Source organism: Crassostrea angulata, chromosome 3 (genome assembly GCF_025612915.1).
Source record: "Crassostrea angulata isolate pt1a10 chromosome 3, ASM2561291v2, whole genome shotgun sequence".
Lineage (NCBI taxonomy): Eukaryota > Metazoa > Mollusca > Bivalvia > Ostreida > Ostreidae > Magallana > Magallana angulata.
In genome coordinates this window covers 3,878,939-3,900,737 of record NC_069113.1, presented here as the reverse complement: position 1 = coordinate 3,900,737, position 21,799 = coordinate 3,878,939, and the positions used below count along the sequence as shown (strand labels likewise).

At 31.4% G+C, this 21,799-nt stretch overlaps 1 protein-coding gene across 1 annotated transcript in view; it reads right to left on the bottom strand.

Moving 5' to 3' along the window:
• Nucleotides 1-1,427: 1,427 nt before the first annotated feature.
• Nucleotides 1,428-21,799, bottom strand: part of LOC128175596 (uncharacterized) — a 97,419-nt gene continuing 77,047 nt past the window's right edge. The window contains exons 27-41 of the mRNA XM_052841352.1: nt 14,075-14,190; nt 13,814-13,969; nt 13,271-13,329; nt 13,033-13,146; nt 12,898-12,941; nt 12,445-12,536; nt 8,746-8,898; nt 7,600-7,643; nt 7,487-7,518; nt 7,289-7,398; nt 5,749-5,901; nt 4,709-4,755; nt 2,509-2,577; nt 1,709-1,827; nt 1,428-1,620 (exon numbers count right to left, since the gene is read on the bottom strand). Of these exons, the coding sequence (XP_052697312.1) occupies nt 1,528-1,620; nt 1,709-1,827; nt 2,509-2,577; nt 4,709-4,755; nt 5,749-5,901; nt 7,289-7,398; nt 7,487-7,518; nt 7,600-7,643; nt 8,746-8,898; nt 12,445-12,536; nt 12,898-12,941; nt 13,033-13,146; nt 13,271-13,329; nt 13,814-13,969; nt 14,075-14,190 (1,401 nt within the window). The 3' untranslated portion in view covers nt 1,428-1,527. The remainder of the gene's footprint in view (nt 1,621-1,708; nt 1,828-2,508; nt 2,578-4,708; nt 4,756-5,748; nt 5,902-7,288; nt 7,399-7,486; nt 7,519-7,599; nt 7,644-8,745; nt 8,899-12,444; nt 12,537-12,897; nt 12,942-13,032; nt 13,147-13,270; nt 13,330-13,813; nt 13,970-14,074; nt 14,191-21,799) is intronic.

The following is a 21,799-nucleotide window of genomic DNA, read 5'->3' as shown; positions in this document are numbered from 1 at the left end:
ACCTTGTAATCATTATCTGTTTTGAACTTTTAGATCAATTTGCCCGGATTTATTGACGGTTGTTTTTTCGGATCGAGAACCGTTCGTTGTTCATCTTTGCGAATTTTTTCAGCTTCACGTTTAGGGAGCCTGCCAATGACATTTTGTCCCTGCCATGCCTCGGGATTTGTGTGCATGGTTTGTGCGGAACTCAGATTAGTGTCTCATTATTGGTCATAAACGGAGTGTGCATAAATTTTGTCACTTGAAGAGAAAATTTTTTTTTCATTTCCGGAATTTGTTCCACCTTTTCACAAATAATAACGAGTGCACTAATGGGCCCCGGTAAAAAGTGAAAAAAAATTATGATTCAAATTAAGCATAGTTTTTATCTACTGATATATTAACTATAAGAATCAACAAGCTTTAGTGCTAAATTTGGTGTATATAAAAAGTACGAAGCTTTACAATATAGTAGGGGTTAGTCGATATTCGTGATTCTATACAGTAAATCGGGGACGGACATTCATTTCAAAGCTTCTGTTTATTGTCAGCCTTACCGTGTAGAAACTTGTTGAAAAGACAAAAAGATGCATTATATATTTTAAACTCTTGATAAAATAAAGGATTGTACACCAATTGCTGATACTTTAAAAAAGGAAAAATGTATGAAAATGGGGAGGTCTTTTTTTTTTTTTAATCAAGCGGGTGCTATTATCTGCATGAACCGTGTTAAACCCACGTATGAAAAAAATATTTCAAAAAGTACTGACACTTTTTAAATCGCTTAAATTTCCATCAGCTTTTTATGGTCAGTGCCTCTCTGCTACAGTGAGATTATCGGAAGACCTGTCTTTAGTAAGCTGGAAGGCTTGTTTGGCAGTGTTGAGTATATAAATTTAAGTGCCTATGAAAAAGATACTATCAAGCAAACACTAGCTAGTCTATTTCGATAAACTATATATTGTTTGTTACAAACGTAAAAATATGTTGGCCTAATTAGTAGGTTTATAATTATGTTGTTTTAGCTGTTCAAATAAAAAAAAAATATATTGTTTGACACAAATTCCGAAAAGGCTTGATTTACCTCAATCTAAATTACCCCCACCGAAACAAAACGAAGACCTGCTCATTGCTTACAACGAGGTCGCATTCAGTCATTATTTTTTAAAGTAGTGTCAATTAATTACATATTTATAAGCAATAGCTATATACTTTCAATCAAAGTGCACATGTCCTCGACTAGCAAGTTGAACAATTTACAGCATTGGTCAAATCATTTAATTTCACATTTGTTTATTGTTGATTGTTAAATTTTAACGTTTTCTGTTGAAAACCAAATGAGTTTTTAAGCAACCATCGCAAAAGTTTTATACGTTTTTAAGCCATGACATCTTATATTTAATGTTATCGATTAATATAAAGTTAACAAATAACTAAAACTAAAATCATGCACAAAATTTATTCATATGTATACGAATTGTCCATACATGTTACAAATGATCTTAATTGGGATCATTTTCCATGTTCATATATGCAGTTGTAGTTCTATGGTATAATATTAGTGATACACTGATGATCTTCACAACACAAGATCTCGACGTGAGGTACGGCCGCTTTAATAAAGTTGCAGTTTTCTTTCTAGAAAACAATACATTAAATGATGTGTGAAAATAAGAACAGTTTTTTTTCAGGTTAAAATTGCAATGTGAAATGCATTAAAATTTACCTCAGAACAATGTACAACCGTTGCACCGTTAAACGAGCGTATCATGCAAACTTGTCCAGGGTAGCAAGTCCCATTCCATACACAATTCAGGTCCGCATCGCATTTAGGGCACATTAATCCTTTAAAAACAAAATATATGCATAGCCACACAAGATCTAGTAGAATTATTTAATAAATTTGTTTTTTCAGGCTTTACTACATGTTTAGAGCATGTCCAAATTTAACACCTGCAGATTTGTGTAACAATTGTCATTTTGCAATCTACAGGATCTTTATTGACATAAAGACATTCCACTCTAGAAATGTATATGTTTTGCATTTGAGTTGCGTGCTAAAACATTCTCGTAAACCTGTATTAGCTTTCAATAAGGGGTGATATAATGACATAAGATCCACAAAATAAGTCATAAAATAAACACAAATACTGCTTAAATCAAAAGAGTATTAGAAACCATATCTGACTTTATAAACGGTATATTTAGACATAACAGGCAAAAGCAAATGATGAAAAGTTAACTACAGTAAGCAACTATACCAATATATACAAAAAAAAATTTCTGTGGAATTTAATTTAATATAATCAAATGTTTAACTTTAATTTTTGTTCGTGTAATTTTGTTTACACAAATTTAATTGCTCTCATAAACTTTAATGTAAACAAAGCAGTAATCATGCAGATCAACATGCAATTTGTAGTGTTTGTATATTAATTTAATTTAATTAATTTAATAAGTATTTTATTCAAGTATATAAATACATTGAATTGGATTTGTTTGTATATTAAGACAAACAGAAATTACCCGAGTGACTGGTACTAGCTGTACTCCCGATAGAAGACGGGGTGGTTGTTGCAGTTGCTTCTTTTTGAGCTGCCAAGACAATAAACCGATTGTTTACAGTAATAATACAATTTGCAAATGTTTAACAAAAATGCATACAATTTAGCAAAATTTGAATATTAAATAGTGTTTCCTGTCAAAATTAACTTCATTTGAATTTTCTCAACTTTTCATAGCTTTTATACCAGACCCATCATTGACATAATTATATGATCAGCGTTTTCTTTGCATCAGCCATGCAAGTGTGGTAAAATAGGATCAGTATTAGCTTAGATATGACCTTTTTAGTGCACCTGCTTTATAAACGTTAACATTCTCCAGAAACGTTACCCTTTTCCAGTTTCTAAAAAGTTTGGCCAAGATTCAGCACCTAAGTCTGTCAGATTTATAAGACTGCCCAGATGCATCATCCATGCAAGTTTTGTGAAGAAAGGACAAGTAACAACATGCAATTTTCTTAGAATAGTGGTTTGAATTCGAAATTATTTGATAGTGTTATTGCCAAGCATTCAGACCAAGCAGCTTTAAAAACAAGAGACAAATGGGCCACAACACTCACGTGTGCAACAATAGCCAAAACTCTGATAAAATAACGTTACAATATAAAATTAATTTTTCCAGACATTTTTATTTGTAATCATCAACATTCTTTTATTAGTTAGCATTCATGAAAATATATATTCTTTAAATTTCTTTTCAAAAATCCCCCTTCCACATGTTACCCGTCCTTATCTCTGGTATTATTTAGCTTTAGATATGATTAAAAAAAACTTTAATCTACACAACCGGTAGTTTCACTAATTCTTTTTTTTTTTTGGGGGGGGGGGGATCTTTCAGCTTTTCTAGCTAAACGGTTTTCCAAAAGAAGACATTTTAAGGATTGTCCGTATATATTCCTTTGTAAAAGGTCGATCTCTCCTCCATTGTCGCCCCACGCTACCTCCAAATATCATTATTTGAACAAACTCGATCATATAAATGTTGCTCTCATAAAGTGGTAACCAGGTCAATGAATTAAAATGTTAGCATTCAAACTAGATGATATCGGAGCTGTCTTGATAATGGAAAAGGTTACAGAGAAATAACAGCGTTCTAATGTAAGACAGGGTGGATTTAAATCACTGTGTCAACGAAAAATCTTCCACACCTCTGTGTTTCGGGAAATTCAAGACGGGACGAACGATTGTAGATAAAGAAGGGCAAAAAAAGCGATATTAAGATAATAACACGGTTAAAGTATAAAACTTACCTTCAGAGTTTTCGTCTTTATTTTCTATTTTAATAAAATACTAATTTGTGTGTGTATTTTTTCGTGCTTATATAATCCTTTCTAATTCAATTGTGGTACATCTGTCAGGACCAGTGGTGAATAATGAAAATAGATTTCGTGCTTTTACGAATATATTTAGAATCACAGGGTTTTCGAGCGGCAAAGCCTTGAGCGTTGACGAATGAAAATTAAACATCGTACTATGGGGTGTCGAGTTGCTAGATTTTGGCGCAGACCATCGGACCTTTGAGTGATCCTCAAACTGTTAAGTCACATCCTACTTTCAAGTCCGACATATTCATTCGTCAGAAATGAATAAATCTCCTTATGTTGCTGATGTTTAATAAATTTTGACAGTTTAATACTATTTTTTATCGTATTTAATAGTAAATCAAGCTCGAATACACCATATTTATCTTGGTTTTTGTTATCAAGCACCATCAAATATCTTCATTTTCAAATCTCAAATCATTGATAGTTTCGTTTTTAGTTTCATTGTTTCGGTCGGTATCAAAACAAGCTATGGTTGTCCTTTAAATTTGCAGTTTTAAACATGTGATGATTTACGTTATTTGAAACCATGCTGCACAAGATTTAGGTACCATTTAGAAAAAAAAGGAAAATTATGCTAACGGATGACATTTAAGAACAAAAACTATATTTTTTTTTTTCAAAAACAAAAACTGTTGCTCTAAGCTGCAAGTTATTATCTGTTGCAGTCGGCTGTCTGATGGTGATTGTAATAGTAATTGGGGCCGTAGTTACTGATGTTGAAACAAAACTTGACGTATCAACTAAAGCTTAATCCAAAGAAAATATGTAATTTATCAGCGACAGTAGTTAGTATAATAAAATTATGCAATCTAATGATTAATCATAAAATATCCTTACCATGCTGATCAAAATAAACTTTGAAACATCGTATCTCAGCAAGAGCACTGCAAAATATGTTGAATATATTAAATCGTATTTTGTGACATTTAAGATAATAATATATGGCTTCTTATGGCTTCTTGAACCAATCACAAACAAACGTTTTCAAGACTGAATTTGTGAAAATATTACTTGATTTCAATAAATAAATAAGATTTCGTACATTTTATGTTCTTTAGCTTGTAAATAGTTATCTTTAAATTTCAGAAGTATGTTTATGCTTGACTGCGTTTTTACCACAAACCTTATGAAATTCATATTTCTAAATCTTATATCCTTCCTAAATTAATTACAGTAATTTTTAATTTACATGTTTATGTAACTGGCAAACGTTTTGATGTAAAAATGTAAAAGTATGTATACAATTATTTTTACTTCTCCTTGTTTTTTTTTCTTCATGATTATCAAAGTTTATTTCTAGCTATACGTAAATGTATTGTTCATATTTATTGTTTCATTCTTTCATTTAACTAATAGTATATATGTATTTAATTTATATCCCTATAAATATCCGAAATTCTAATTACTTCAGGGCTTTATATGGTTTCAAGGTTATAGAATCATTTTTGCATTCATTGCCTCTTTTAAATGATATTTACACATGATATTAAATTGTCTATGGTATATCTAGTCTCTGGTTTTATTATGTCAGCTTATACTACAGTGTGTATTTGTATAGTAAATGGTTTCCTTATTTGCAAAGCGTATGTGGGTGTATCATTATGTATTAAATGAATGAATTTGGTCGCAACACAGGATTCCGTCATATTTACTTAGTAATTGATAACTTGTGCGATTTCCTACAGTTCAGAAGTCAGTCTTATTTAACAACATTTTATTTTAAAACATGACTCTTTATATTTGAAAAAAAAGACTTTGAAAAGAAGTCATTCTGGGCATTCCTTTATATTTGTACTCAGATTTCTTCTAGTATTATACTTTTTAAAAAGAAAAATAGAGCTAAAAAGAAAAAAAAAGCCAACCCATATTTATGTTACCCGAAATTTGGACTCTGAAAACAATAATCTTTGGTTTTCGTATTGTCAGACAAAGGCGATCCAATCCACACGTCGTAACGGCACTTCGAAGTGAAATTAGAAACAAAGATATGGGTGGATATTCCATCACTTGTTCTGTCCTTTAACACAGGGCTAGGAAAAAAAGAATGAAATCTTATACATGTACGTTTATCATTCATTAAACTACAGAGTGACAACCAAAATGGTTTTTTTTCGTAATGTAATAAGTAGTTTAATATTTAATGAACACAATAACTCAATCAATAAATTGCCAAAACATTAGATGTATCTTTTAAAAAATGTTGACCCTAAAAAGATATTAAAAGGAATGGTAATTTTGCACGTGGATTTTTGTTTATTGAATTTTATTCCTAGAGAAAAATTATATTGATAAACACATTATATTAAACTTATAAAATTGAAATAATGAATACATGTTTGCTACTAAAATGTACCTTTGTAACTACATTGCAGTATGTATACCCCCCCCCCCATAAATAAATAAGTAATGAAAAAAAAGAAAGTTAATCATTTCATTCAAATATATCTGTATCATTAATTAGAATATATGTAGAATATAGAGACGACTTCATTTTATCAGAAAGGCTAGTAAAACGTAAAGTTTTAAAAAAATGTTTATTATTCCGGGAAAATCATCTATCATTTAAAAGGGATTCTGAGTTTAGTTTGTTACTAAAACCTGCTCCTCGGGGAAATATTGTACTTTGTCAACTATAAATAACACTATGCAAAAAATAGAAGTTTAACATATATGCTCCTGGCCTTCAAAATTTAGATGGTTGAGCTACCTTCGTTGTCGTTTGTGAAAAGATCTCGAGCTTTAAGTATGCTAAAAGCAGGTTAAGTATGTAGCTACAACAGTACGTATCATAAAGAATATTTTTTACTATTTTTTTTTAAATAAAAAAGATTTAGTTTCCACTAAAACCGACGGCTTATTAACTATGTGTTTATGGAGAGAGGGCACGCCATCTTTTAATATTGCAATAATAGATACCCCAATACGGATAAAACAAATTTGTGAAGGATTTAATGAAGCAGCACAACATCCAGGTTGATGTTGCTTGTTATTAGCTCTATTGAGTACACTTAGGATGAGTTGAAGGGTTAATGTAGAAAACAAACCTTTAAATTAAAATCAACATGAACATGAATGGCTATTGTATAGAATTAAACATCAAATTACCATTAGAGAGATCAGATTTGTGACTGCCTTGACGAAGAATAAAGAACATCCATTAGGCTACCATTAAGGATTGTGTTCATAGCAAAACAAAGCATGATAGGAATGCCTTACTGGCGGGACAGTTAAAAGTGGCTTTGTTATTTGACTCTCATTATATTGAAACTCTGATCATTAACCTACATTTGAATCCAATTTAATAAAAAAACCAATAGATGTTCTTTAAATATTCTTAAGTAGTAATATTATATTTGTGACGTCATAAAAACTGTATCTTTTATGAAACATTAAGAACTAATTTGATCAAGTTCTTACCAGTTAGCGTTGTTATATTCCTTACTGAGTGTAATCAGTACATGACATGGTTGTCCGAAGCTACAAGTAAACACCGTTCCATTGCTGGGTGATGACCATATAAATCGGGCCTTAAATGAATAATAAGGCGAAATTACTCTTTTTCAAAGACCTATCAATAAAAAAGTTTGAGTTTTAAGCATACATATTAAAGAATACCTGGCCATAATCAGGAAAGGCTTTTGGATGACCTGAAAAAAGAACGTTTATGTAAGTTACACTTGTTCATCATTTCAAAAATTAAATTTGTTAAAGATTTTTAGAATTCATACCCGATTCCATAAAAATACTGCAACATTTTACGTCGGCTGAAGTTCTTAAAAAAATGATTAAATAGATATTTAATTTCATAATTTTCCTTAACATATGGAATAAATCAAGCATTCACATTTTTTGATTTAAATTTTTCCAGTCTCAATAAACTTTGAAATGTTGTTAATAATAAAATGGTGGTTTATATATGCATGTTCCTCATGTTATGAATATATTTAAAAACAAAAACAAATAAGCAAAATTTGCAGTTGTATTCAAGCAATTTTTATGTTATGGGAAAAATACCAAACTGGGAAAGGACTATGAATGATATGGGCCTAAAATTTCCCCTAAATGGAACATCATCATTTTACTGTAATTCTTTGTGTAATTTTGTATTTACTTTGTATTGATATATGCGTTATGTTTTTCATTTTTATTTTCATTTTGATTCAAGTGCCCACAAGTTAGAAATATGACATCGTAACAAAGATAACTTTTCTCGCCATTTTGCCTTTTTTAGCATAAAAAGGCACGACGTGTTCACGCAGTTTTTCTTTCAGAAAACATTGAGCGCATGCTTGAACAAACAAAATATTTTAATCAGAGACTGGCCTAGAATAATAAGTGACAAAAAATTTACCTTGTTCAAAGCGAAGCTCTATTTTTTCCATTCGTAAAAAGATAAGAAAAATGTCAATTTTTGACTAATTCTGTTTGAATTATAAAAATAACGCCACTTTTGACGTCATATAAATGTACTAATTCAAATGAGTAGGTGAAAAATATTTTCATAACAACTCTTCTAAAAAAAATATCATACCAATTTATTGTACCCGAAACACTTTAAAAAATGACGAAATATGGGGACCAAATTTGACTCATATCATATATAGTTCTTTGTGCAAAATGTTTACGTAAAGTAAGTCTCCAGGAAAAATAGTGTTGGTCATTTTGAGACCACCTAGCCAATATCACTGTTCATTATAATTAATTCTCATTTGGTATTGTAACTTTGATTTACCATCCTTAAGGTGATATCTTTGATATAAATTAAAGAGTTTTTGAACAAATGCTGCGGATCAGACACCTTTAATTTGGTTTAAAGTTATATGTATATAATTGTTTAAAGAGTACATTAAATATTAACATACATGGTTACATACCTATTTGTTGAGGACAGGATAATGCAAAACAAATCGATCCCTGTTGATTTGTGTATCAAAACCACTTTACCAATTACATCAAGAGAAGAAGGAATTTTTTCATAGCGGATATTGATAACTTCTATGTTTGTACCGTGCCACCCAGTATGAAATCTATAAAATGGAAGTTTGATTGTTAGTTTATTGTTACTTTCTTTATATAGACTGACTGGCATACCGATACTGCGTTATACCCAATAATTAAAGACTAACGAATAAATAAATAAAATCTTATGATTTAAGAGCTACTGAATGCATTTACTACATGTATATAACAGAAAACATACTTGAAATAGATAATTATTAAATATTGATGTGTCTGTATAAATTTTTCATGCTCATTACATGACACTGAATTAATGATTAGTCTTCAATTATTTAAAATAAAACGCGGTTTAAGGACGACGGACCCAATTCATTTCTACAATAGTGATGAAAATTTTTATGAGTTAGAGTTACTACAGATATATCAAAATCAATAAAAAATAACATATCAAGAGGCCAATAGACCTTAACGGTTACCTGAGTAGCATATAACCCATATACACAAACTTGTCGAGGAGTCTCATATATACATTTAATTAGGTTTCATTCTGGAGTAGAAAAATTATAAATTTTTAATGGAGACTATCTTCCTGCCTGAGATCTTTCAAAAAGAACTATGAAACCTCTGGCGAAAAACTTAAAGATTTGGTCTACAAAATTATGAATTCAGTTTTCCTTTCAGATTTATGGGAGTAAAGAAGATGATTTTTAAACATATACATCCATTTTGGCCTTGCCCTAGAGTCGAAACCCATACTCCAGAGGACATAAAATTCAAAATTTTAGTAGAGGACTTCCTGGTAAACATAATTATGAAGTCAGTTTTTCATACAGATATGTGAAAATAGAGAAGAAGATTTTTATGCCTTAACACTATATTGCCATATTGCCCCCCCCCCCCCCACCCCATCTCCTGAACCCCTGACCCAGGGGCCATGAATTTCACAATTTAGGTAGAGGAGTTAATGGACATCATACTCAGGTGACTTTAAAATCGAATAAGAATTTTATTTTATTAGGGACCATTTAATAAAATGTTTGTATCATTTTTTTTTTCAACTGAACTTAATTGGGAAAGGTGTTCCTGTGAGAGAAAATGTAATTTTAAAACAATTCTGCAATAGATTTTCTATCCAAGTTTACATATGATACTTATATAATGATTGTAAATAAATAACATTTGAAAAAAAACCCATATCATCGGCTTAGTTTTTACCAGAGCACATGCCAAAGTGCGGTTCTGTAACTTTTCACGAGAATAATGCACAAACTCTAAAAAGAGGTCATGTACATCATTTCGAGGTTGACTTATGAAACAAAACAACCATCAGAGTGTGTATTACTTTTTTTAAAATAATGAAATACTTCAAAACTTAAGCACAGGGACGGTTTAACTCTATTTTCAATACAAGTATTGAAGTAGATCGAAATGTAAATGACGTGTTCGCTGGCTGAAACTCTCTTCACTAACCTATGTAGATAGTTTTTAATAACTTAAGCTAATAAAAACTCATTACAGTAATGCGAAATCCCCTAATGAAATTTGTGCGTGTTAAATAATGTTGAAAAAACGTATTTTAGCTAAATAATATCCTTGTTTGTTAAATCATAGCAAGGTCAGCCACTACTTGCACTACATAAAGTGTGTATTGATGACGTAGAACAGCTTTATATTGCGTCATAAGCAATTTCTTAATCAATTTTAATGGTTGTTACGTAATATTGAGAACTTGTTGTTCGTAACGATCACTCTTTTTAGGTGCGCAATATATCTGCGCAAAGCGAATTGGGTTCGTCGTCCTTAAGCCTTAGTCACAACTGGTCGCTATTGCTTCTAAGGGTGGTCTACCGGCGGATTTAACAGAAAATCTTTCGAGAATGGCAAGTGCATCTGACGATTTTGGATGGACGCACGCTTCCCGTAAGCACGCAAAGTGGCTCTTGAACATGCCCAACAATCACCACGGTTTCCTTACAATATCTGAAAACGTTCGCTGCACTTGCACTTCACTCAAGGAGCCCGTAATATTTAAGGAACCCGTAAGATGGCCGTACGATTCGTCTTGCACGGATGATGAAAGAAGATCATACTTGTCCTTTACGTTACACGTACGTTGACTGCAAGTCGCTCATGCACACCATTAACATATAAATTGAATGCACAGTAAACATTCATCACACCTCGTCACCGTACATCAATTGCTCGGGGTGCATGCAAATCGCCCTTAATATTTCTGTATAAAATGATTATGTAAAAATCACGATAAAAATAAGAGAATCGACAGTTTTACCATTCATCAAAATCAAATCAAACCTTCTTAATCCAAAACAAAAAAAACATTCCTATTGACAACAAATGGAAGGCAAAGAAGTAAAACGGGACAAAAAAGAACTGGATATTGAATTAGATTGTAGAAAAAAGGCAAAATATTTCCCAATCACCTTGACTTGCAAGTGTGCTAGGATAGAGTTATACACATTTTTGGAGTAAGAAGAAAAAAAACCCACATTTGCAATTTAGTTTGTCATTTAGTCAATGATTTTTTTTTCTTCTCTTCTTTATTGTTTTCAATTTAAGAAATACAAATTTGGTTCAGTTGATAAACAACCTTTAAATCAATCCTTTTTTTCTATTATACTGTCTGCAACTAAACTTGAACTCATTGGAAATTTTGAATTCCGGTACTGTACTTGTATTGGGTAAAATGACTTGTAGAAACAAAGCGCTCTCTCTCTCTCTCTCTCTCTCTCTCTCTCTCTCTCTCTCTCTCTCTCTCTCTCTCTCTCTATATATATATTGTTAAGTTCAAGAAATAGTTTTAAAAAATTGTGAAGTCTTTTAAAAATATTACATTGGCCAGGTAAATCTTTAGTAGATAACTAATTCGCTGTAATTAGATTTTTGCGCAGACTTTCTTCTAGATTTCAGAAAAGTTTTCAATATCTATGGTATTAGATACGAATTTTTAGTACATGCCAAAGAAAAATATTTTTTATTTATTAGAACAATGATACGTGTAATTGTCCTTGCAGCTGTCATGAAGTAAAGAAAGACGTTGGTACGATTGACTTGCATGTGACCCACGACGCGAATGTCTAACTCTGGTTCGCAAGGCAAAGGTACGTATGGTGCACAATAATTGTAAGACGGAGGTATGGTGCCTACGGACATCGCACGTTGCGAGTACCAACTCGTCTTTAAACAGATTTGTACGTGACACCTACAACTCGTACGTCAAACGTCTAACGTTGCACTTTCAATAACTTCAACACGACTTTTAATGCTAAGATCAGCCACGGGTTTCACGACTGGCAATACCCGTAGCACACCCACGATCATCAAACACGTACGGTCAGTTGTGACTAAGGTTAAAGACTGGTTGCCCGCTGTTGTTTAAGTGCCGTCTGAATATTGCACTAAACACAATGATAATATTTATCTGAATTACAAAGTGCGACTTGAAAGATCAGTGTTTAATGTTATATATTTGTCTTATTTTGTAACCTCAATGATGTATTTCTTTTATTTTGATCTGTTAGGTAATATCATAAAAACTTACTTTAATCTGAATTCAAATTATAACAAGATTTACCTGGATTTATCTGTACACTTACCCTGAGCTGTGAGATACAGAAAACAATACCACGCACTCTGTATCATATTTGCAATAAACTGATTTAGGAAAAGCAAGATCCCCAAAGAAACTCTGAGAAGGAAGTATAACTAATATGAAATAAACTAAACATTAAAATACATTGCACATATGTATTGCAGCATGTTTGAGTTAATGTTTTAAAACACAATAAAATAAATTGTAAATATTTGATTTTTTAATTCTTATAGGCAAGTCATTCGTTCTTCTTTTGAAATGATTGGTATTAATGTTAACTTATAATATTATTTCAAAACTAATATTATTTTTGGAACCAGCTTGTTAATTTTAAGTAATCTTTACAATTTTTTTTATAAAAAGAAATTATTTTTTGAAAAAACGTTGGTATAATTATCAAAATAACCCTGAATACAAACCGTTGTAACCGAGCTACCTGTAATTAAAATATAATAACCTGCTCGTAAGAAGGCACGTCAGTATCTAATACGCGTCCATGGCCTACAACGTAAATAGTAAATATTTTTAGATACAAATTTTAAGAATACAACACATTTAAAAACATGCAGTCACTTCCACATTTTCAACTTACTCTCAGAGCAATTGATCCCAGAAAATCCAATTCGACACAGGCATTTGAAAGTGGATGAGCTTCCGTCACAAAATCCACCATTGTAGCAAAACTTGCCGGCACAAGTTCCCTTGCCTGAATACGACAAATGCATATACCAAGCATAAAAGAGGGTGATCGGTCCAATTTCAAAGTTTTTCTCATGTTTTGAATTGTTCAATTTTAAACACGTACACAAAGTTAATGTACAATAACAAACCTGTCAATCCATGTACAAACTTGATGAGGTAACAGCGTCGGTCTTTAAACATTACATATCTACAAAGATATGATATATATATATATATATATATATATATATATATATATATATATATATATATATATATATATATATATATATATATATATATATATTCAGTGGAAAAGAATACTTAAAGATTCTGGAATTCTATCATAAAACGTTACATTTCTTTAAAAGTAATGAACAATTTCGTCTAAACCAGTTTGTTGATTAGTCGTTTAAAAACAAACAGCTTTGAATTAATTGCACTAACTGAACAAAATATAAACATTGTTAGGTAGAAAACACAAAAACTGAATATTGCATTCAACAAATTAATGTAAAAAGGAAATTCAGAAAATAAACTATTTTAATAGAGTAACTCATATTTAGCACTGAAACAATTTAAATATTTTATCAGTGTATCAGTTCGTTGTTATAGAGGAGGTAAAAACATGTACTTTTTATGGTTTTTGTGAGAAAAAAATCACTCAACAGAAAACACTATTTAAAACTAACTGTTCTAGATCGTTTAAGAGTGTAAAACAAAGTTGCAGATCCGTAGCGTTGTCTCTTATTATTGACACATCATACTGGCAAGGCTGATGAACAGAGTCCTTTAAGGGAAATATATACACACCATCTTCTATTGTTTTGTCTGTCTGAAGTAAAGGACTAAAACATAAAGTTAATAAAGAGGTTAGTTAACTTTAAAATAAACACTTTGTATACTCAAATTACATTTATTGACATTGTCATCGTAATTTATTTTGTCCTTACCATTTGTACATGCCAAGGGCGCTTTTTGCCCACAAATTAAGGTAACATCGATCTTTGACAACACATTGTAAAACCGAAGAGTGAGGCAGAGTAGGTCGTACAAAATATGGGAACAACTGAAAATCAAATGGTTTAAATCTTTTTCAAGAGCATTTATATTTTTCCTTACACCCCATTAAGATATACCCCTTGCCTAAAAGATGAATTAGAACTACATTTTATTAAAAAGAACAAAAATATATTGCTATTGCTATCATAATTGTCCAAATTACCCAATACATCATCAGTAACTTATAGAATTAACAAACCCTTTTGTGTTTTATGAGCTATATGTGGCTCTTGTAAGAATTCGTTCATACATTTGCATAGTGAACTCATATAAAAAAAAAGAGTTTGTTACCCTCAAACAGAAATACACAAATAAATATTGAAAAAAAATCATCATAATAATTTTTTTTACATTAAAGACTTTTTTGTGTGCAATCCTTTTCGATACATAGCCTGCCATCTCACCCCTGCGATTGTCATTTAAAATTATTTGATTTGATCCTTTCTGTTTTGCAGTTAAAATCGCGGGAAACAGCACAACTTGGTCACAGTCTTTTTTCTAGAATATGGGTACTTGTAGTCAAATATGAAATTTAAACATTAGTTTTTGATATGTCCACATAAGTTACTGCCATTGATATTAATAATATTTTTACTTTTTATATATATGTTTATGGTTTTTTTTTATTACTCTGGTAGTTAAAGAGAAATACAGGAACTCGTTTAAAAAAGGTTATCTAACATGTTTCTTATGATAGAACTTAAGATATGCCTAATTTAAACTTAAGTTATTCCTAAGATTTGTCATAACTGCTTCACAAAACGTATTTAGCGTTGACTTATCTTAATATACATTTTACACCACGCTTATATTATATTGTTAATCTAATATGGTAATCGGTATTGTTCTTTGGATTCGGATATAGTTTGCCGTTACGACTTTGAGAATATTATCCGAACACTTATACTTCCGCTCGAAATTTCACAGGAACTTAACAAATCTCGGTGAAGTCTCGTGAACTTTCATTCGAGCACCTCTGGATTTATTAAATACTTAGCAACGATTAAAAAACATTCCGAACACATTCGCAGGGGTGTCATTATAACGAGCGACAACACATTAGAATTCTTTCGAGATACAAGACACTATAAAACAAAATTATGTTTATCGGCGATGAAAGAGTAGACTCGATATTGTTCATGAATTTCAAGTATACTTGCATTGATGATTTTCCCCTACTACAAACTATTTGGTATGAATTTGAATTCACCCAGAATAAATGATGAAACCAAAATTAAGAAAAGTTTACTCCATTGTAAGGCATTATAACCATGCTGAAGTAGCAGCTGCCAAGAGCAGCCATTAAGCCAGTAGAAGCTAACGACCAATAAGGAAAATAATCAAAGTACTGAGAGTACTCATTCAGAAAATATATTATACTTTATCATCGGTATACTTTAATTAATATCAAGATGATTAATGAATCAATAATTTGTAGGAGCATTGACAACTTCGGAGGCAGTAAAGATGGCCTGGATAAAAAATATCAATGTGTCGTGATCAAAACCAAGGGAGATATTAACCCCTCGAAACCACAGGGTGGTATCCGTAAAGCCCAAATTTGAGACATGAAAATAATAGCCCTATGGATCTCCTGCACTGCCCTGTTTGATGTACATTTTAAAATAGGGGGAGATAACGGCCAAACGTTCACCACAATATTGTTGTGAAAAGTAAAAAAAACGACAAAGTTCAAATGACCTAAATGGACACATTTAGATTGGCAAATTTGCCTATGCAATTGTAAAATCGCGATAACATAATTTATAAAAGTTTAGCAACCTGTGCATAAATTTTGTTGACCAAAAACCGTTTTCAAATAATAAAGGTATATACAATGTTGTTTAGAATTATTCATGTAAAGTGTCAAGTATAGTTCAGCCGATTTACACACAAGTGCAGCGACATTTCCCGCCATATGTCGACGAGAGAAGAGACGTAACTGTTAACAATTAATTTGTGGAAATGAAAGTGTGTTTGTGCGTGTTTGCTACAGATATGAAACACAATATACAGCGATTTATTGATAAGTTCGGTGTTTTTAATTTCAAAATAAACTGAACAGAGTGAAAATTCAAGTAATTCAAAGTCAGATATATTGGATACGGTGTAACCCTTTTCTATTCTTGATTACGGGGTGGGGGGGGGGGGGGGGAATTTCTCTTTATGTTTAATTTTTAACATGAAGAAAAATAACCCTGGGTTTTTGTTCTTCAGAAAAATCAAATTATTCTACAGCAAAGGAGGGGGTGGCATTATTCTACGTCGAAAATGACCCACGGTCAATATTCTACGGGGGTCATTATTCTTCTTTACACCTGCATTATTGGTTGCAGCAAATGCTCTCTATATACGGTAAATAGATATTGTAAGAAAAACTTCAGAAGCAAAGTCTTCAAGAAAGATCTTTCTTGAATTCATACAATATGTATTTTGTACATATTATTTCATAGTGCACGATTGTATCTAAAACAAAATGATTAAAGAATACCAAGAAAAAATTTGTTTTGTACTCATTTATACCTAAACAATTGACCATGAAAAATAACATATTTGCACTTTATTTTCCATTCATAGTCTACCAAACTTCGTGACTGGAATTTGACCTCATAAAAAATAGTGATAGATTATACAAAGAGCTTAGATAACATATAGAAACAAAGGAAAAACATATCTAAGGTTATACAATTTTAAATCCCCTGGGCCGAAAGCTCAAGTGAGTTTTTCTGATAAAATTTGTCTTCTTTTGTCCAAGTCATCGTCGCTGTTGTCGTCGTTGTAAACTGTTCGAATTAACGTCTTCTCCTACAGAATCACTGAGTCAATTTCAACCAACTTGGCACAGATCACCTTTGGGCCAAGGAAATTCAAGTGTGTACGAAAGAAGGATTACACCCATTTCAAGGGAGATAAATAGGGAATAATGAAACTTGATATGCATTTTGTATTAATATTAGGTTATATCATGGCCATTGGGGTAGGTTGAGGCCACAGATTTGGGGGAGATGGTCAAACTAAACTGTTACATAGTAGTATATCGTAAAAATCTTTTTACCAAGAACCGGTTGAAACTTATGTGTAAATATCTCATGTCGTTTTGATTCTATTTTGTTCAAATCTTGACCACCCAATGGTAGGATGGGGACACGCGATTTCTCAGAAACGGCTCGGCCAATCTCAATCAAAATTTCAAATTTGATAGATATTGGTCTGATCCTGATTGGAATTTTTTTGTGCTGATGACGTCATATCCGTTTTAAAGATACTGAGATTTTTCCGATTTTTATATGGGTATTTTGTCTTCTGTTGATCTTCTAAACTATAAGAGATATTAAGCTCAAATTTCTACGGTTGGTAAAGGAAAGATTGAAGTTTTGCATGATTGTTGTATTGTATGTTTAGCACTACTGGCACCAAAGCTCGCTAAGGTTCGAAAATTGACATTAAAAAAGCGTCGTGAATTTTTTTGTGCTTTTTTCTTTTTATCTCTTTTCTGAAAAATATTTTGTTAAAACAAGTAATGTAAAAAAAAGTTTATATTTACAATACCTTTCTGCTGATATCAAGAAAAAGGGGCTGGCCCCTCAAATTAGGGACCTAGAGGGCTCTAAAGTCTTTTACTCATAACTCTTTACCGAGGGATATTTTGTAATAAATTATAAAAGCAAATATGTTTATCTTACAGTTATGAAGCCCAGCAGTATAACGATTTTCTCATATGTTACGTAATTATGGGTTTTTGGGGGTCAAAAGTCCAAAAATTTGATCACCTATATCTCAAAAAGGAAAAATATTTTGAAATGCAGTATAAAAGAAAAGATGCTCAAAATGATGTACTTAACAACATGCAACCTAAAAAATTTGGTTCAGCGGCCCCAATAAGGAGATAAGGGACCGGCCCCTAAAACATTCTTTCTCAGATATCTCAAGAATGGTAACGAAATTCTAAACACTTGTTGAACAAAATGTCTTTATAATCAAATGACCTTTCATTTGATACTAAAAAAAGGGGCTGGCCCCTAATATTAGGAACTTAGAGGGCTCTAAAGTCTTTTTCCTATAGTTCTTTACCGAGGGATATTTCGTAATAATTTATAGAAGCAAATATGTTTATCTAGCAGTTATGTAGCTTAACAGTATAATGATTTTCTCATGTGTTACGTAATTAGGAATTTTTTGGGGTCAAAAGTCCAAAATTTTGCTCACCTATATCTCAAAAAGGAAAAATATTTTGAAATGCAGTATAAAAGAAAAGATGCTCAAAATGATGTACTTAACAACATGCAACCTTAAAATTTAGTTCAGTGGCCCCAATAAGGAGATAAGGTCCGGCCCCTTAATGTTCTTTCTCAGATATCTCAAGAATAGTAACGAATTTCTAAACAATTGTTGAGCAAATTGTCTATAAAATCAAATGACCTTTCATCTGATACCAAGGAAAAAGGGCTGGCCCCAAAATGTAGGGACGAAGAGGGCTCTAAAGTCTTTTTCCTATAGTTCCTTACCGAGGGATATTTCCTAATAATTTATAGAAGCAAATATGTTTATCTTACATTTATGTAGCCTAACAATATAATGGTTTTCTAATGTGTTACGTAATTAGGACTTTTTAGGGGTCAAAAGTCCAAAACTTTGATCACCTATATCTCAAAAAGGAAAAATATGAAATGCAGTATAAAAAAAAGATGCTCAAAATGATATACTTAACAACATGCAACCTAAAAAATGTGGTTCAATGCCCCCAATTAGGAGATAAGGGACCGATCCCTTAAACGTTTTTCACAGATATCTCTGATATCGGTGACGACTTTCTAAACACTTGTTGAACAAAGCTTACACCTGAAACAAAATAGTATCTGGCCCTTAAAATGTAGACCCTTTTTTCCTGTTTTAAATCATGTATAGCTGTTAAATAGCAAATTCAAGATCGAACATGAATCTCAATTTCTAAAATCAGACGGAAGACCTCCTCGTTGCTCGCAACGAGATCGTGTCTAGTTACATAACTGATTTCATTTTATGATGCTTTGAGGTATTTTATCTATGACATCAATCATTAAGTAGTCATTGTCACAAATACTGTTTTAGAGAGTCTGCAGGAATCGGGATTTATTTTATTTGCTCGTAACAGAGAAATATTTTGAAAAATTCTAAAAAGAGGTGCACTGCTTATCACAGTATACGCAATTAAATGGTAAGAAAGAGGTCGTGAAGTTTATAGTGCACACCCTTGCAGTAAAGAAATAGATCTTTTTTATGTTGCATTTTTATGAATTCAAGAGTCTAAAACGGTATTTTTCAAGTATGTGTTTTAATGAGTTTTCTGGGCTCATCATAAATAAAGCCAATGTTCTAACTGATTTTAAGTATAATTTATTGAAATTTTATCAAAAATGAATTTAAAGTCAGTATGTTCAGTTTTTTAACAGAAAACGACTTGTTTTGTCAAAAAATTAACAATTTCAGTAAAACAAGGTAAAAAAGTGACAGTGAAGTTAGTATATTGCGAAGGACATTCTAGTGTCTTTAACTTTGAAAAATGATAAATATTTATTTAGTTATTAAGCAATAAATTAGTTCCATCGTCCTGTTCCTTCTTTACTGAATTTGATCTAGCGGCTCGAAAGAAGAAAAATAACACTACTAATGCATTATACTAGTATCATATGGAACAATATTGTAGAATATGATATAATATTGCATTGAATCATGTGATACGATATTGTAGAATATGAATTTTGTATTATACTATATGATACAATATTGTTTTTTATATGATACGATATTGTATACTAGTGTAAAATATGATATAGTAATGTATTATATGATGCCATATTATAAAATACGTATGATATGCATCCCAAAATCTTATTTTTATATCATATAATATGATATTGTTTCATACTTATTATATGATATTGTATCATGATTTATTATTGGAATATGTAACATGTTACATTATGGTATTGTTCTGTATGATACGATATTGTATTGGATAATATTTAATAATAAAATCTTCTTTCTATATGTGTAATTTTCCTGCCATCCATCTTTCTTTTCTAGATATTTTCTAAAATGGCGTGAGTTTCACATTTTGTTTTATTATTATATCATTAAGAGTGCAATTGCAACGCTTAATGATAAAAATGTTTGTATCATTAGGGGTTGACCTTGTAGCTTTTTGCTTGTTTCATTAAGCGTTAGGTCTGCTTTGCATTCACGACGCTTAATGATAAAATTGTATCATTAGGCGGCGATTTATCATTAGTGGTTGATATTGTCAACTGTTAATGTAAGAATTTATAGCATTAGGGGTTGCAATTGCAACGCATAATTATATTTGTATCATTAAGCGGCGTTTTATCATTAGAGGTTGATACAGAGGTGGATCAAACATCTGTAATGTTACTAGCTATTCAGTATAGAGTGCGATACCTGCCTCATATGACTAATGATTTCTTTGTTTTTTTACATAGATATTATATAGATATATACTAGCAAGAGCCATACTTTGATTACTGTCATATCGATCCAATTTTAAGCTAATTGTGCATGCATATACAGTAAGCAGGTTAGTATATGAGTAGAAAGGAAAAAAAAACAATAGGACATTTTGAACTAAATGAAAAAGAATAAAGAGAAAAAAATAAACAGTTAAAAATTTATGCATATATTATATAAAGTTAAACCATTATATCTGAAATTGGGAAATTTCACTCATACAAACAGGGACCTCTCTCTCTTTCTCTCTCTCTCCCTCTCTCTCTCTCTCTCTTTTTTTTTCTTTCTCTCTCTCTTTCTCTCTCTCTCTCTCTCTCTCAAAATTCTTTGACTTTCGTTGATACCTAAATAACACTAAGTTGACAATGATGCAAGGTATGTGTAATTCTGCTGCGCTAGCCACAACGGTAGCACCGTAGAACATATTAAAACATGTTGCATTAATCAACCATTATGTAAAGATCGTAACGAATTACAATACATGTACCAACATAATGAATAGTATATTAGGATATGTTGTTAATTAGTGCATCAGATTTTGCGCAAGTACATGCAAACAATCAGCTGATTGATCTACACGCATAAATTTTAAATTCTAAAATAAAGACGATGGTTCCTTTTAAGTTAAAACTAAAAAGAAACCAAACATGCTAAACGAAAATCAAAACAAGCTAAAACCACCGTCACAAATGAAAATGTCAACGCAATTTACTTTATATACAAATATATTTTGGATGTTTCAAATATTTCCTTCGGACGTAAACTGTTGCACAACAAGGAAATTCAAAGATGGCTGCTTCTATCATAGACTGGTCTTCTAAACTGGTTTTCGATATATGAAATATCGAGTCCGAAGTTAAACTGATTGACCCCCATTCTCTCTGTCTTATTATTATTATTTTCGTAAATAACTCAAATTTGAGATAAAATTAGCCCTTAATTTTTGCAATTTAAATTTTCCTTCCCATTAGGATGATTTATGCTAAATTACGTTGAATTTGACTCAGTAGTTCTTGGAAGAAGATTTTTAAATATGCATCCCTCTTTTTTACACTTTTGAGGTTTTCTCCGCTTTGAATAAAAAATCGGTCTTTCATTTCAGCAATTTATATTTG